General features: G+C 37.5%; 2 protein-coding genes across 3 annotated transcripts; both read left to right on the top strand.

The window, feature by feature from the left end:
- The first annotated feature begins 4727 nt into the window (after positions 1-4727).
- On the top strand, positions 4728-12586 carry LOC101310217 (aminopeptidase N-like). Its single transcript, XM_004298766.1, has 32 exons — positions 4728-4924; positions 5397-5468; positions 5581-5625; positions 5825-5965; positions 6077-6152; positions 6334-6410; positions 6694-6807; positions 6901-6975; positions 7069-7176; positions 7258-7470; positions 7583-7644; positions 7772-7799; positions 7875-7961; positions 8062-8087; positions 8207-8270; positions 8377-8457; positions 8627-8674; positions 8783-8801; positions 8970-8974; positions 9073-9084; positions 9199-9255; positions 9345-9454; positions 9530-9610; positions 9710-9893; positions 10347-10495; positions 10581-10719; positions 10818-10964; positions 11082-11163; positions 11259-11434; positions 11681-11908; positions 12002-12073; positions 12215-12586. The coding sequence occupies exons 1-32, from the start codon at positions 4847-4849 to the stop codon at positions 12293-12295; spliced, it is 2937 nt and encodes a 978-aa protein (XP_004298814.1). The 5' UTR covers positions 4728-4846; the 3' UTR covers positions 12296-12586.
- A 2161-nt stretch (positions 12587-14747) lies between these two features.
- LOC101309729 lies at positions 14748-17689 on the top strand. Of its 2 annotated transcripts, none has more exons than XM_004298764.1 (2): positions 14748-15076; positions 16040-17689. In XM_004298764.1, the coding sequence occupies exons 1-2, from the start codon at positions 14960-14962 to the stop codon at positions 17300-17302; spliced, it is 1380 nt and encodes a 459-aa protein (XP_004298812.1). In that variant the 5' UTR covers positions 14748-14959; the 3' UTR covers positions 17303-17689. The 2 variants fall into 2 exon arrangements, with proteins under 2 accessions (XP_004298812.1, XP_004298813.1); XM_004298765.1 differs by having other exon boundaries at positions 14787-15076; positions 16017-17689.
- The last annotated feature ends 301 nt before the right edge of the window (positions 17690-17990 follow it).

Below are 17990 nucleotides of genomic sequence, written 5' to 3'. Positions count from 1 at the left end.
ATGGGACCCAAAGAAGAGATCTGACGAGGTAATGACCGGTAGGCTCCATGTTCCCCTTTTTATTGCTCTCTGTCAGTGTTTTAAGTTTTCAGAAAAATCCACTGGCTTTTGGGGTTTTGGGTTCACATTTTTAACTCTTTGGATTTGGATTTTTGGTGTCACTGCTTCGTGTTGGTGTTTTCAAATCTTCTTAAGGACCCAGAAACTTAAGAGGATTTGTATTTGGACTAACTATGTGTAAATCATTTCCCTGAACTTGTTCTGAGGGAGTTTCAGTTAGTTTTTGGTGACATTTGGCATCTGAGTTGGGAAAACAAATCCTAGATCACAAGTTTTCGGAGTCAAAGGAGTTTGGATGAATCAAAACTTCACAAGTTAGATAACCAAGGTTACATTCAATTCGTTTTATTTTGTTTGTCGACTGTTTTGGCAATCGATTCAAGTGTGAGCTAAACTAGACATTTTAAAACACTTTTTTTCCGACTTCATGAACTTTGCACGCTTAATTATTTGCGCGCTAAATTTAAATAATTTTTAATTATATCAGTTACTTTTTAAATTATAGTTATTTGTAAAATGATCGACAATTATAATCAGCTATCATTTTATCATTACCATAAAACTCGATTACTAGTGTTTCTTTTTTTACTTAACGACAGACATAAACAATATAGAAATATCATTATACGAGTTGTATGATATCACTCATTTCATTTACCTAAAATACAAAACACAAGAAAGAATCTCCAACAAAATTCTGCTCTTGTAAACAAAAATGTACTAGCGGGAGTCCTTGGTGAGAAGAGGGTTAGGTTCATTGCTGATTTGATGCAAGCAAAAAGATCTATTGATCTCATTATCAATGTCGGGCAGAGCATGGTACAAGACTACAAGTGCACACACATAGTTCCAAAACATGCATGGCCTCCGATGTGGTGTGCTAGATTTGCCAATTTGGCTACCTGATCCAGAATAACTCAAGTTTATCATCCCACATTCATACTGGATAGCCCAGACCAACACTGTTATAGAATCATAGATAATCCAAATCTAGTGAGATCAATGCCAAATTATTGTTCTTGTTCAAAACAAAGAAAATGAAAACGTCATTATTCTTTGATTTCCCATTTTAGTAAGATTGATGACCACTTACATTTTCTCACAATTATTCTCTATGAGCCAATAAAAACAAAAGTTTTTCTTAAAAAACATGGACGTATTATAGAATAACCGAATGCTGCATACTAAATGATTAATGATGTGACTAAATTCTAAGGTACTGTACAATACTCTTATCAACAATGACACATATAACGTGATTTATATCAAGTGAGACATTTTGATTGTTTGGTGACGAAACGTTTTACTAAACTTCACACATCCGTTTTCGATCTTCTTACCCTCAATGCCATGATCCTAGCTTTTTTTCTTTCATCATCCCTCCCAACAAAACTAGCTATGTGCTTCAATGGGATGAACAATGGAAGCTTTCATGAGATTGAAAACGTGCGCACCGCTATGCCCATGTATGTAGCTCACAGGTTAGAATATCTCTGTGCCTCCATGAATGACAAGAATGGAGTAAGATAGACATCTCTCCCTATCTACCAAAGGACTCTTCAGTTGACTTGAAATCAAATTGGATTTGGCTCTTTCAAGTTTCAACATCAGTCCAAAACACTCTTTTGGTACTTGTTGTGACCACATGCTTCCATGTGACACAAACGGACGGCTCTGATCTCTTCAATCTCATCATTTGGTGGGGGGGGGGGGGTGGTGTGTGTGTGTGTGTGTGTGTGTGTTAAAGCTTAAACAAAATGTTTGAAATGATGTTGAACACAAATCCAGAAACCACCCACCCCCCATCCACATTGCCCCCACAGATAGTAGACAGCTTGTGTTTACACAGCACAAGTATGTAGACATGAGTATTGTATTATACTATTCTGTGCTTGGTATTTTAAAACAAATGACAAACTCTCTTGCGTAAAATAGTATCGACGATCTCGTATCTAGCAGTTTGGTATGGTATGTTACCACATTGGAAACTTGATTGAGATCACCCGCTAAATTCATATACGTAACAAGACAATATTGTCATTCTTTTAGTTGTAAACATTTAAGATACTTTAGTACGTCTTAACACTCTTCAAACGTCAACCGTTTAATTGTCAAATAACTGAAAAGTATAACCGATTAATGATTAATGGTTGTACTTCAAATAGAGAGAGCTTTCAAACAATGTTGTGCAGCACTAATCCAACTATATTGTCATTCTTTTAATTGCAAACATTTAAGATACTTTATAATCTAACACTTTTCAAATATCAACCGTTTAATTGTCAAATAACTGAAAAGTATAACCGATTAATGGTTAATGATTGTATTTCAAACAGAGGTTTCAAACAATGTTGTGCAGCACTAATCCAACTGCTCAGGAAGTCAGGATTATTCTTGCAAATTGAGAGTTGAGTGGGGCCTTGGGAATTCAATTATCTCACCAATCACCATCCTAAGTTTTGTCCAATCAACTCCCAACTAAATACACTGTCTACTTTAGAGCAACATATTGATAGATACACAGCCAACTAAATTAGACAGCAACTAGGATATATCTGATATATGATGTCAAAATGACGAAATCCCTATGCAGACCCTGGTCGATCTGATCACAATCTGTCACAAGAAGAAGCAGTAAATACTACAGAGCCTGTTGTTGTTGGATTGAATTACCAGCGTTACAAGTAGTAAAAGTTTGCATAAGGTAAAGACACCCGGCCGCGTGGCTGGGCAGGGCAATCTCCCCGCATTTCTGCCGGGGTATAAGTTAGGATCGAGTCACCTTAAGTTTGATCTCCTTTCCTACAGAACATTATTGATGAGTAAATGTAAGGTTATTTTGTCTGCTATTATGAACCTATGAACATCAAATTACAGACAAAAGTTACAAATGCAAGATAGGGGTGCACTGGAACACATGCACAATATTATTTACTAATAATGATTCTCACAATAAGGAAGATGCTAGCTGTGTTCCTTTTTTTGGTTTACAATTAAACAGAGCCATAGCCCAAGGTGGCCATAGCTTATTCAACAATTTCATTGAGGCATGAGCATTTCAAGAAATAAGTTATGCATTCACACTTCAATTTTATCTGTACTGCAGATTATGAATGTCTCTTCTCTCGGTTGTTTGAAACTGTATAAATTGGCTAAGATCAAATTGTCTTATCACTTGCAGTATTAGTTAATTCATATACTTCAACAACCCCTTATAATAGACTACAATATAGGAAACTGTTCAACAATTAAAATGAATAACAAAACAAAACAGGTTAAAGATTTGTGCAATAAGTAGGAACAATGGGATCCCTCAAAAGGAACACCTAGGAGCTTTTGGGTCAAATTATTCACTTTGAGTTCATGATTATCTGTACAAAAAGAGATGCAACGAGTGTGTATTATAATGCCAGCAGTCAAGATTCAAGATGCTAAGTATTTAATAATCCTCTAAACTTTAGGCATGCATTTTGATATTGAGACGCAGGTGTCAATTTCCAAACTTCCTTTGCTATTTTGACGCTTTTTGAACTAGAACCCTATGAGAGAAAATGAAAGTTACCTTGACTGCAAAACTTTGGCCAATACTGAAAGTGACCAAGGGATGTGTCTAAAGTCTAAACCTGCAACCAAAAAGTCTAAACTGTTGTTGTAATGTTGGCCCAATTCTGAGCATGTAACACTTACTTTTAGTAATGAAAGTTTGTTTTACCACCAGTCTAAACCTGCAACCAAAAATTCAGTGTGTTTGCTCCTATCAATAAATTGACTACTCAGAGAAAAAGCAAATCTATTGCAAAGATTTTGTTAGCACTGAAAAACAAAAAATCTAAATAGTGCAGAAACGTTGGGATAGATGCTATAGGCTGAGATGAAGAGGCAGCAGACATTTCTCCCTATATGAAGTTATAAACAACCCTCCAAGTATAACCAACACTTGAGAGTGCTCCTCAGATCCAATATGTTTAGTTCTCCTTTTGCTGCAACTCAAATCAAGCTTGAATGCTAAGAACTGCCCTATTCACATTCTTCATATATCTATCAAAAAGTACAACAAGTATATAGAGAATCCTATTCAAATTGAAATTTAGAAGGGGTGTTTTGATCAAATTTGGGGTTTCATATAGAATCAAGAATCAATCCCACAACCTTAAAAAAGAGTTCGGCCCATCTCATGCCTTGCTTGTAGAAGAGAGGCACACAAATCAATGAGCCAGATAATGTTACAAAACCACTAAACCAAGACCCAGCCCAGCATTGGCCAATAGAATATCATAGATTTTTTTTTAAAATAGGGAACTCAGGATTATCGTTGGTTTTTTTTTTTTTTTTTTTTTTTTTTATAGAAACAAGGATTAATATTTATCTCTTATAAATAAATAGCTTCTGTGGGACATGTGCACCTATAATTGTTGATTCTATCCCAGATTGCGTTAAAACTTAAAACCCAGGGCTTTTGTTTGAAGGTTGATCACATCAGATCAAACAAGGTAACAGAGAAGAATCTTCTGCATGTTTTATTGAACCCAATTTTTATTTTATAAATTTCTGTTTAGTATTTCTCTGAATTTTGGTGTCCATAATTTGTGTTATCCATATATTGTTATTGTTATAAGAAGTAGCAATAGCAATGGGGTCTGTTTTTTCTATCTGGGTCATTTTGATCTAGGTTTTAAGGCTCTCTTGTGGACTCTACTGGGTTTTAGGCATCTGGGTATTCATCCCTGAGTTAAAGTTTGAACCTTTATTGGGATTACAGTAGGTTTGTTCAGGATTTTGGATTGAAATGGCTCGGTTGGTTCTGCCATACAAGAGTTCGGCTTTTGTGAGGACCAGTCTTCTGGGTTTGATCTCACCTGCTCCTGTGATTACTCTTACCCAAGTTCTTTCATTGATTACTTGTCTCGGTGCTTTGTGTTTGAATCTGTGTGTGTCACTGATGTTTGTGTGCGATGCTGTATTGATTGCCAGATTAGACTGAAGCATATTTTAGAAATCAAAAACCAGGAATCTGTAGCAAGTCTGCTTCTTTTTCTTTTTCTTGAGAGTTATTTATTTTCATATGTGGAAGTAAATAAATGTGATTATTATTCTCTCTGGGTGTGAGAGGTTCCAACTTATAAGCAGTGTCACTGTTGTGTTTGAGATTCTCATTTGAATACGCAAATAAGAAGCATATGTCAATATTCTAAACTAAAAATCTGTTAAAAGGTTTTGTGATGTCTGAAAAGAATGCACATATGATTGAATAGATACATTTGATGTGCATATTTGGATGCATTATATGTTCTTTACTCTGTGCACTTGTGTGATGGATTTATGTTTTGATATTGAAGCTTCAAAGCCGCGTTAGCGTCTTGAGGAATTCAGCAAAACAAGTTTCCAGATATCACTTTCTTACTTCAGAGGTTTGTGCATCTCTCATTCCTACTTTTGTTTTCTTATGTTTAAAGTGTTGTTTGTCAGTGATGATGTATTATATCAAACTTTCTTAGGTCTCTTAATAATTGTTGTTTTCAGGCTGCGTGCCGAAGGCATTGTCGCTTCCCATATACTTCAGTACCAGTATGTTTCAATGCTTCACTTAAAACTGGTTATCTGTTCTTGTAGTTTCTGTATGTATACTCCATGAAGTCATGAGTATGAATGCAGTGTCCATTTATCTGTTTGTTGTACCAGTTTAGATTTTCATATGTTTCACAGAGATGTTGTAACTATTTTTTCATGAGTTTGTTACTCAGATGAACTCTTGAACTTGTTTCAGAGAGATAAGCAAGTAAGCAGGAGGTTAATCTGTTCCGTTGCCACAGAAACCGTGCCAGAGCAAGTCGAAGAGTCTAAGATGGGTGCACCAAAGGAAATCTTTTTGAAGGATTACAAAATGCCTGATTACTACTTTGACACGGTATGATAAACTTATACCTACTCATGTAACTATCTTTGGTTGAATCTCTGATTCTTTTTATTTATTCTTTACCGGGCTTATATATGGCTACTTATGGAGCTACTACTGCAGGTGGATTTGAAATTTTCACTTGGTGAGGAGAAAACATTTGTTACTTCAAAAATATCCGTCTTTCCCAGAGTTGAAGGTAGTCTTGTGAACACTCTTCCCATTTGATACTTTATTGGTTAAGAATATCTGTATCTGTGTCATCTTCGGAACACCCTGTCAGAAAATATTATCACTTGTCTGGAACAATCTTCATTTCTCATCTTTGCAATGATGTTTACGTGTGACTTTGAAAAACTTATTATCAGTTTCTATGACAGGCTCTTCTTCACCATTGGTCTTAGATGGGCAAGATCTTAAGTTGCTCTCTGTTCGCATCAACGGCAAGGATCTAAAGGCATGCAATTTCTGTTATTGTATTTTCTTTTCCACTTAGCTGTATCACTCTTTTCTGCTAAAGATAAGCATTGAACGGACTTTAATTTGTGCAACGCATAAAAGGGTTGTTTAAGTTGCCATCTTTTGATAGATATTTTACTTCAAGTCTATACTTTCCTATTTTTCCTATTTTATACATCATTCATTTACTTATTTCTATATACTATGGTGCTTCATTTGCCTTCCCCACCTTCCAGAAAGTGTTTAATTTGTAGCATACTTACTGTTTTCACCTCTTATAGGAGGACGATTACCACTTGGATTCACGCCACCTGACGATAAAATCACTACCTAGTGGTACATTTACTTTAGAAATTGAAACAGAGATGTATCCTCAGAAGAATACGTCATTAGAGGTGCATGCCTTCATATCTACAATTTTTTTTTTCTTCCTAATATTGGTTTCTTTCTTACCCTAACGACCTAACCTGTGATTGTATTTACTGTAGGGTCTTTACAAGTCATCTGGGAATTTCTGTACTCAGTGTGAAGCTGAAGGTTTTCGTAAAATCACATTCTATCAGGTTTGAAAAATTTAATTGATTTGTTTACTGCAGTCACAGTTATAAATATGCTGATCAGCTGCTGTTGTACTGATTTCTTTTCATTTGAAACAGGACCGTCCTGATATAATGGCAAAGTATACGTGCCGCATAGAAGCTGATAAATCATTATACCCAGTGCTGTTGTCTAATGGAAATCTCATAGAGCAGGGTGATCTGGAGGTGAACATCACTTACGAAGCAAGCAATTACGTAGATTTTAACCGTACTGTTATTTATCATAGTTTTGTGCCTTTGGTTCAGGGTAACAAACATTATGCTCTATGGGAGGATCCCTTCAAGAAACCGTGCTACTTGTTTGCTTTGGTTGCTGGACAGCTTGAGAGTAGAGATGACACATTTATCACTCGATCGGGTCGGAAGGTGGCCCTGAGGATTTGGACCCCAGCTCATGATGTACCAAAGACTGCACATGCCATGTATTCACTAAAGGCGGCTATGAAATGGGATGAGGATGTGAGCATCTTCATGTTAAGATAATTATTGGTTTTAATATCAATAGGTTTATTATTGATATTTTGATTACATAGCTTCTTGTACTCTGCTCACATACGTCACACATGCTCAGGTTTTTGGTCTTGAGTATGACTTGGATCTCTTCAACATTGTAGCTGTTCCAGATTTTAACATGTATGTGCATTGTAGTTGATCATCTAATTGAAAGTTGGATTTTCCAGAGTGACTAATGTTCCCGAAGTTTACCGCTTTTGATCGTGTAATTACTGATATTTGCTTTTGGTACTTGTTCAATCATTAGGGGAGCTATGGAAAACAAGAGCTTGAATGTAAGTTTTCTCTTATAATGTTAGCCTTGTCCTATAGTTGATACAATTTATAATTATTTAATTGAACCTCTACAGATCTTCAATTCCAAACTTGTTCTGGCATCTCCAGAAACTGCTTCTGATGGAGATTATGCTGCCATTTTGGGAGTCATTGGCCATGAGGTTTGTTTATCACAAAGCCACATCCTATGATAATTTAAGATTAATGGCATGGAATAAACTTAGTTCTGATACTTTTTACCCCTTTTTATATCTTTTGCAGTATTTTCATAACTGGACTGGCAACAGGTTAGTTTATCTACAGTGCAGTGTATTTTATTTTGAAGGATATGCATGATGCCTCCTGTCCTGTGTGCTTCCTTCCCTTTTTCTTCTTAAGCCAAGTGTTTCTCTTATATACATTGCAGAGTGACATGTCGTGACTGGTTTCAGCTCAGTCTGAAGGAGGGTCTTACTGTGTTCCGTGATCAGGTACAACGTTTTGACTACTTCTCCGCACTTGGTGACATTTGTAACCTCATAGCTTGACCTTTGACATAAAGATTATTATTCACTTGTGATCTTTACTTGTATCTAGGAATTTTCATCTGATATGGGGAGTCGTACTGTGAAGCGGATCGGGGATGTTTCTAAACTCCGAACTTATCAGTTTCCACAGGTACTTTTTGCTTGTCTGTTTCTACAACTTCTAATTGAAACTTTATTTTGTGCATGCTATATTAGTGAGTTTTCATAAAGTTGTGAGCCCAGAGTTGGGTGTGCATTAGAGGCTCTAACTGGATGCTGTGCCACATCTCCATGCTGATATATGTTTGCTGGTCTTTTAGGATGCTGGTCCCATGGCACATCCTGTTCGGCCACATTCTTACATCAAGGTCAGACATCATCTTTTCCCTCAATCTATAGTTGGTAGATTATTCAAATACTTTTCTTGCTACTGTCTTTCAACACATATTCACAATAATTTTTTTTTTTTTCGTCAGATGGATAACTTCTATACAGGCATGTTCTTTTTCCCTCCAAATATTTGTGTAGTAGAGGTGTACTTTTTTTTCTTCTTCTTCTGAATGCATTATGACTTGTGATCTCATTGTTGATATATTTTGGTTTCTTGTGCAATCACGTTGCATATGATTCAACTTGTGGGTCGTTGCTGACTTCTTCATGCAGTGACGGTAGGGATTCTCAACTGTATGTTTATTTTTTATCTCCTTTTCTATAATCCATGAACAATTGATCTAATTATCCTTTGTTGTTCCGTTTTACGTTACAGGTGTATGAAAAGGTTTAACGTTACTCTCTCTCTCTCTCTCTCTCTCTCTCTCTCTCTGCATATGTGCAGACAGAAAAAATCTAGTGCCAGTCTATAATGGCTTATTTTTATTATAAACTTTATTAGGGAGCTGAAGTGGTCAGGATGTACAAAACCTTACTTGGGGCTGAAGGATTCCGAAAGGTAACACAGAAGATATATTTTTAAGAATGCTTGAATGATTAGACCTCCCCATTTTGCATTGTCAGTTTATTTGAGTTCTTTTTATTCAGGGTATGGATCTTTACTTCAAGAGACATGATGGACAAGCTGTAACCTGTGAAGACTTCTATGCTGCCATGCGAGATGCCAACAATGCAGATTTTGCCAACTTTTTACAATGGTATACTTCTCTTTCACTTTTTTGAATACCTTTTGATGGTTTTAATACTGACATCTTAGTGTAACTAAACTGCAGGTACTCCCAGGCTGGGACCCCTGTTGTCAAAGTTGCATCGTCATACGACGCTGAAGCCTGTACTTTCTCTTTGAAATTTAGGTACATAATTGCGGTATAATTTTTTGTGTTTTCCTTGATCTGTATCTTTTTGTTTGGAGGAATTGATAACTTGCTGTGTTGGACTGTGGATTTGATCAGTCAAGAGGTACCCCCAACTCCAGGGCAGCCGGTAAAAGAACCTATGTTCATTCCAGTGGCAGTAGGTTTGCTTGATTCAACTGGCAAGGAGATTCCCCTCTCCTCTGTATATCATGATGGGACATTGCAATCTATTGCTAGCAATGGTCAGCCAGTCTACACAACAGTTCTTAGAGTAACGAAGGTCGGTTCAAATTTCCCATGTCAACCTGTGCTTCCTTCACTGTAATAGTTTGGCTGATACTATATTGTGTTGGTACTGATGTCACCCAGGTTGTGGGTGGGTTTGTGTGTGTGTGTGTTGTTTTTTTTTTCCTTCTGTTTTTTTGCCTTTGGAGGCTAAATATATCAAAACTTATCTTTGATTAGCAATTAACGTTTGATAGTAGCACCTTATCTGTATTCTTAACTCAAAGTACAAAAATAGAAAAAAAGGACAGTAGGTGTACTATGAACATCATTTTACCATAGAGTATAAGACTATAAGTTGTGGGGATAGGTGTGGGTCTTGGAGTGTAAAATTTGAATTTGAATTTAAATGCTTGTAATGAGTAAGAAATGGCCTGCAATCTGGTTTGAGATATTCTTGCTATTTTGATTTTCGGATATTATATAATAACTTTACTTTCATATGCAGAAGGAACAAGAGTTTGTCTTTTCTGATGTATCTGAGCGGCCCATTCCATCTCTACTACGCGGCTATAGTGCACCTATTCGTATGGAAACTGATCTCACTGATGATGATCTCTATTTACTCCTCGCTTATGACTCAGATGGGTTCAATCGGTTTGTCTCTTAATGCCCTAAGACTCTATTATCATTTAGTTGAACCCTGAGTGAGATTCTTTACACATTCAACTTTGTACTGTAGCTGGGAGGCTGGACAAGTACTGGCGCGTAAGTTGATGCTAAGTTTGGTTGCTGATTTTCAACAAAACAAGCCTTTGGTCTTGAATCCCAAGTTTCTGCATGGGCTCAAAAGCATACTATCTGACTCTAGCTTGGATAAGGTATGAATGGTGTTATCCTTGTTTTCTTTCCAAATATTTTTTGGTATTTTGGAAGAAGTAATATATTATTTAACTTTGTTGCTTTGGTTTACTTATAGGAATTTGTCGCAAAAGCAATAACTCTGCCTGGTGAAGGAGAGATAATGGATATTATGGAAGTTGCAGATCCTGATGCTGTTCATGCTGTTCGAACTTTCATCAGGAAGCAGCTTGCCCAAGAACTAAAAGCAGAGCTTCTTAGTACAGTAAGCTGATTTTTTGAGGATTTACATTATCATTTATAGCGCAATTACTGCTATGTTCTTGTTTACTTTTAAACGTAATCTACAGAGAGATGAACTTAAATTATGTATGATTCACAGGTTGAGAACAACAGGAGCTCAGGAGAGTATGTGTTTGACCACCCTAATCTGGCCAGACGTGCTCTGAAGAATATTGCTCTTGGTCTGTTATATTCTTTTGAAACATGATTTCATCCATTACTGGTGAAGTTAAACTTTAAATGGACTGATTATGTTTAAATTTTGTTTCATCTATAGCATATCTTGCATCCCTTGAAGATTCAGAGTGCACTGAGCTTCTGTTAAATGAGTATAAGGCTGCCACAAACATGACCGATCAGTTTGCAGCTTTAGCAGCCATTGCTCAAAATCCTGGCAAAGCTCGTGATGATGTTCTGGCTGACTTCTATAGCAAGTGGCAGGATGACTATTTGGTAAGTCCCTTATTGTTAGAATGAGTATATTTTCTTTGTTCCCTCCCTCCTCCCTCATTCCCCTTTCAAAGGATGTAAAGTGCTCCTTAGACTACCCACAATTGTTTTGTTGTTCAGTGTGCCTGCCTTCTTTTATCATCCAGTATGTTGTATTTTCAAGCCTTCCTACAATTTTCCACTTTTATTGGTATTGTAAATAAAGCTTCTCCATGTATCTTGTTTTAAAATTTGCATTACTCTCTTCAGGTTGTGAATAAATGGTTTGCACTTCAAGCTGTGTCTGACATTCCCGGTAATGTTGAGAATGTGCGGAAGCTCTTAAGCCACCCAGCATTTGACTTGCGTAATCCAAACAAGGTGTACTCACTGATTGGTGGTTTCTGTGGGTCTCCTGTGAACTTCCATGCGAAGGACGGGTCAGGCTACAAGTTCTTGGGAGAAATTGTTGCCGAATTAGATAAAATAAATCCTCAGGTTCCTGTTCAGAGAAATGTTTTTACTTGTAAATTGCTTGGTTGGTGGAATATAGTATTCATGGCTAATAATGTTCCTGGTTATTGAATGCAGGTGGCTTCGCGTATGGTGTCAGCCTTCTCAAGGTGGAAGCGCTTTGATGTAACCCGGCAAAACCTTGCCAAGGTAACATTTAATCCTTTTTGTTGCTGGGTATTCCTTTGTTTTTCAAACTGCAACTCACAATGTTCATATACTATCCATAAGGCATTGTTCCTATTCCATACCAGAGCAGCATATTAATATAAACGCCATTGGTGTTTGCAGGCACAGCTGGAGAAGATATTGTCCGCCAATGGACTGTCAGAAAACGTGTATGAGATTGCCTCTAAGAGCTTGGCTGCTTGATTATAAAGAAATCACATACATGTGTATCATTCTCTAGTTTTGGTACCGTAGAAATAAGCGCCTCTTGACTAGTAATCTTATAAGTGGTATCTTGATCAGGTTCACCAAGATTTTTGCTCTATTACTACAGAAGTACTTGATGCTAGGACCGCTTTGGTGGGTTATAAAATTCCTCTGAACTTTCTAAATTTCATGTTGGAACTCTTTTTCTTCTCACTTTGGCCGATATGATGTGGAACAAAGATATGATTATCGACTTTTATCAGTAAGAAAACAGAACCCTCGTGTATCAACAGCAGACAGTCGTCTTCCTACAAAGAAACCATGGCAGTCAATATAGAAACCCAAGTTAGGCTGCAGTCTTTTTCTGCAGCAACAAATGGATAAGCTGACTTCAACCTTCTGGGTTTAGAATGTGTTTTGCAATTGTTGTTTGCTCAACGTTTGAGTAGGTCACGCCACAGCACTTGACATTTTGCCTAACAAAGTAAACAAGAAAGGAAAAGCTTAGCAACATATCATACAAGAGGAGGAACATTATTAAGCTAATGTGGGTTAGTAGTGAGATAGAGATAGGAATATGAATCATTTTCAAAGGACTTGGAACAAGGTTTTTTACTCTGTTTTGACCAAGTCCAAAAGGCAAAGGGGTTAACTCGTAATAATTGTGAATGTTAATGAGTTGATGATGATTAGTGTTCTCTTCAGAGTCAAAAGTTTAGGCTGTTTAGCCCATTGCCTTAACTACTTAAAGTTAATTGCTGAGTCTAGGTATCATATAATATAATTAAACCCATTTTGATTATGAAGTTTTTTAGACGGACACATGAATCATCTCTATTCCCCTCTAAAACATGTGGTTGTGAACATCATCCCTACCGAGAGAAAAGTATGAAATGAAGCATCTAGGTAGTGCATTATGGGTCCTCTCAAGACACTATATTGGGGTGATTATGCGTTTCACACATGGTGTTGATGTTGAAAAGAGAAAGCTGAAAGCCTACCAACTCAGTTATCAAACTTACGTTGTTTCTGGATAAAGTGATTTTAATTTCCATATAAATTTTAAAATCACAGAAATTACAATTTCTTGAATTTAAATTTTGTTAATTGAGAATTTCATTGTTTTGATTACATGATGTAGAGTTTTAAAATGACAAAGATTTGAATTTATACCAACCTCAGTTAAAAGAATTGACAAGTGACGCTTATTTTGTGAGGAATTCAAGTCGGGAATTTAAGCTCTTAAATTTCACGATTATTTTCTTGTGGAAATTGTTAATTTTCACGGGATAAGAATCCAAACGATAGAAAAAAGTCTTGAGAAATTGAGATTCTTTATTTTTGATTAAATTCTTGAGAATTCACCCGTATCCAAACACACTAAAGAAACTCGTATTTTTTGTTCAACGATTTTAAATCGAAAGACGTATATCTCACGGATTTTCGCCGATTCAAAGAGTGTAAGAGAAGATAATCGTGGAGATCCGTCAAGGGAAGGAATTGGAAAAATGAGGAAGGAGGTAAGTGAGGGGGGTGCACCAACCGTGCAAGTTAGTCCAGGAGTGTCGGGTAAACGGGGGAGAAAATTTTGGAGGGAAGGTGGGCTCCACGCCAGAAGAAGCCATCGCGAAATTTAGGATTGGCGTCCTCCCCCCACACGTGCATCTCTGCCACGTGTTGGACATTGACTCTTCTGTCTCTTAATACAAACCTTACACCATCACTAATTGTCCTTGTTGTATCGGAAATGACTAAAACACCCTCGCTCCCCACCAAATCACTTGGAGTGTATTTTGTTTTTGGGTTAATCCCACACATTAGTGTGACCATACGATGTGGCAAATGAGGTACTACATGGTAGACAAATAAATTAGAAGAAATTTCTTCAATCTAAAAGGAACGACGACAAAAGTTTCATTTTTTATACTTTCTTTAAATCTTCATAAGTTTATGCATAAATTATACATAGACTTTTCTACTTTCGTAAGAAAGAACATCATTTATCATCTAGGTCCAGCAAGAAGTCATTTATGTCAACTTCATGCATACACATCCATTCCTTTCATCACATTAAGACATAACAACAAATGTTCACACAATTAAGGGTTTCTATTAGCGGTATCTTACTCACCACGTAATAATGCAGCTAAGTGTCTCTAAACATCATTTGTCACTAAATCTGATTCATTCACATTGTCGTAGTCACGATAAACCATGAGAAAACAAGAGAGAAAACTCGAGACTTGGATCTAAAGAAACAAATTAAGCATCACCAACTTCCGAAAACAAGGGCATGAAAGTAATCTTGACAATCCTCCTGTGTGATATAATTGAGATTAGGGAAGATTATCATCTAAACCTCAAGCAAGTCATTGCCGTGTTTGACCCCAAAACGTAGTCACAACCCAAAATAGTAAATATATACACACCCACTCGTACACAAATTCATATAAACAAAACATTTGATTTTCATTCCTTAAACGTTTTTCAATTTCCATTTCCATTTCAAAAACCCTTCAAATTCTTCTTCTTCTTCTTTCTATTTCTACCACAACCCAGAAAAGAAAGATTGCTTCTTTCGTTTTCTGATCGATTTTCCCTGCGGAATTCCGATGAAAGGCGACGACTTTCCCGTGAACGAGTGAAACGGCGGCAGCGGCGATGATGATGAGGAGAGGAGTGAACGGCGGAGATGGGAACAACGCTTTGGATACTATAAACGCTGCTGCCTCGGCGATCGCGGCGGCCGAGAGCCGTGTTCCTCAAGCCACCGTTCAGGTAATTTTTCTCAAAGATTTGGCCTTTTTCGTAATTTGTGATTTCAAGCATGCTTATTTGGGTGGCTCAAATCTTGGTGTGTTGTTGATTTTGGGTTTTCCTCTTTTTATTTATTTTTGGTTCTGTTTCAAAGTCTAGTAGTGTTCTGTGAATCTTAGCTTTTTGAATTTGATTTGATTGTGGGTTGTTGTTGTTGTGTGGAGATTTGGGTTGTGCTTAGTTCAATTGTAGCTTTTAGGCAAATTGTGATATGGAAAATTGGAAGAGGTTGTAAAAGTGAAAGCTTTGATGGGTAATTTGTTGAAGGTTGACTTGCTTTATGCACTGTATGTAGCTTTGATGATAACTGAAATCTGAGTCTTGATGAACCCTTTTTGAATCTAATGAATATAAGAAAGTAAGAAACGTTCCCTGGGAGTATTGGAGTGATTTTCTTTTGGTGTTAACTTTTTACTTTAGAAACTTAAGAAGGAAAATTGGTCAGGGTGGAGGGAGGCAGGATTTATATGAATGGAGTAATCTTTGGTTTAATCCCGGAGGTCTCAGCTTAGCTTCGAAATGGAATGATTCAAGGTTGACTGCCTGGGGTGGGAGGAAAGGCTATGGTTGGGTGTAAAAGGCTGAAGGAAAAGAGAAGAAGAAATGATGCGTGGATGAGTTAAAGGCTAAAATGTGGACCTTGCATTTTCTTCTTGGTGATTGAGGTAGCCTAGTGGGGGTAGAAAGTGAAAAGGGGGCACCAAACGCTTAGTAATGGCCACTTTAAGATCATACTATAAATTGTTTTATGGTGACCAGACAAGCATTTGTGTTTGGCATCTTGAACTGATATATTGTTGTTGATTTCGAATCTTTTTCGTTATCAGTTTCTCTTTGGCATCTCTTATTACTGTCCAAAGAGAATTGGTGTTGTCCTTCTGATATTAAGTGTTTATTGTAGTAACAAGCTTTGTTGAAATGCAGAAGAGAAGATGGGCCAAAGGCTGGGGTGTCTATTGGTGTTTCGGCTTTCAAAGACATAGGAAGAGAATTGGACATGCTGTCATTCTCCCAGAAACAACTTCTCCTGGACACAATGACCCTAGAGCTGAAAATCTTACCCAAGCATCATCCATTGTACTTCCCTTTGCTGCACCTCCGTCCTCTCCTGCTTCGTTTCTTCAGTCAGAACCTCCTTCTGCCATGCAATCACCAGGGTTTAACTTTTCTCTATCTGCTAGTATGTATTCCCCCGGGCCTTCATCAATATTTGCCATCGGTCCTTATGCTCACGAAACCCAGTTGGTCTCACCTCCTGTTTTCTCAACCTTTACTACTGAACCATCAACTGCTCCATTCACTCCTCCTGCCGAGTCTGTTCACTTGACTAGACCTTCATCACCTGAGGTTCCATTTGCTCAGCTGCTTGATTCTAACTTTAGGTTTGGTGAAGGTGGCCAGAGATACCCATTATCTCACTATGAATTTCAGTCTTACCAATGGTACCCTGGAAGCCCAGTTGGTCAGCTTATATCACCAAGCTCAGGCATATCAGGCTCTGGTACTTCTTCTCCTTTCCTTGACAGTGAGTTTGCCTCTGGTGGTCATCACTTCCTGGAGTTCCGAACAGGTGAAGCTCCTAAAGTCTTGAACCTTGATATTCTCTTCACGCGTGATTGGGGTTCAAGATTATGTTCTGGTTCTGTGACTCCTGATGCTGCAAAGTCTACATCGTCTGAGGGTTTTACTCTGAAGCCGTATACCCCTGAAGGTGTATTAAATGCACGATCAAACAGTAGACGTAGAAATGATGGTGCTTCCATTGGTCATAGAGTCTCATTTGAGTTGAGTGCTGAAGAAGTTGTAAGATGTGTAGAAAAGAAGCCAGTAGCATTAGCTGAAGCTGTATCAACATCTCTACAAAGTGCAGAAAAGGCCGAAAGAGAAGAAGGTCCTAATCAAGAAGTGAGCAGTAGTCATGAGTGCCCTGTTGTTGACACATCCAATGATTCATCAGAAAAGGCTGTAGGAGGAGACGCGGAGGAGTTATCCTACCGGTATCAGAAGGAGCGATCCATCACACTTGGTTCTGCTAAGGAATTCAATTTCGACAATGCAGATGGAGGAGATTCTGGCACCTCTAGTATCAGCACCGACTGGTGGGCGAATGAGAAGGTTGTTTTGAAGGAGAATGGGGAATCAAAGAATTGGTCTTTCTTCCCTATGATACAACCGGGCATGAGTTAACGGAGTATGCACACCAACTAATACCACAACGGCTTCAACTTACAGACAAGTTTTGGGTTTTTAGACTGGATGATGTTCTTAGATGACTACTTAAGTACTGAACCAGGTCCAAGGCTGTTTTTTGTACATGGTGACCTGGAGTTGAAGCTCAGAAGCTGCAGTCGTGTATGGATAGTGAAAAACCACAGATTGAAGTCAACTTTTGGATGTTAATGTCAGTGTTTCTCTGTGTAATATAATTGTACAATAGAACTAGACAGGAGTGATTGTTGACATAAATATGGTAGCGGACTCCTAATTGGTAGTGTCTTTTCTGCTTTAGACTTTCTCTTTTGGCATATCTGAACCCATTTGCAAACAGCAGATGTTTTCTATGATTGGGAAAACAAAATATTGTTGTCAACAAGAGTGAGGCCAACACTACAAAACATGTCCACCAGTTCTCATCAACATTTTGATAATCAACTATTGTGCTTTTCCCACCGTGGATAATACAGGCAACACTTCTTCTCACAATAACGAACCTTGGGCAAACATCTTATGTGGTGAGTCATAATTCTGCATATCCTCCAATCAAGGACATAAACTTCCTGCATCCCAACGTGCCAAATCAGTGACGAAGTCATGTTATTGAATGTGTTACTTCAACTAATCAAAAGTTCAAAGTACAAAAAAAAAAAAAAAAAAA

This window comes from Fragaria vesca, linkage group LG5 (genome assembly GCF_000184155.1).
Source record: "Fragaria vesca subsp. vesca linkage group LG5, FraVesHawaii_1.0, whole genome shotgun sequence".
Classification (NCBI taxonomy): domain Eukaryota; kingdom Viridiplantae; phylum Streptophyta; class Magnoliopsida; order Rosales; family Rosaceae; genus Fragaria; species Fragaria vesca.
Note: the sequence above shows the minus strand (reverse complement) of the source record. Positions and strands in the feature narration are given on the sequence as shown.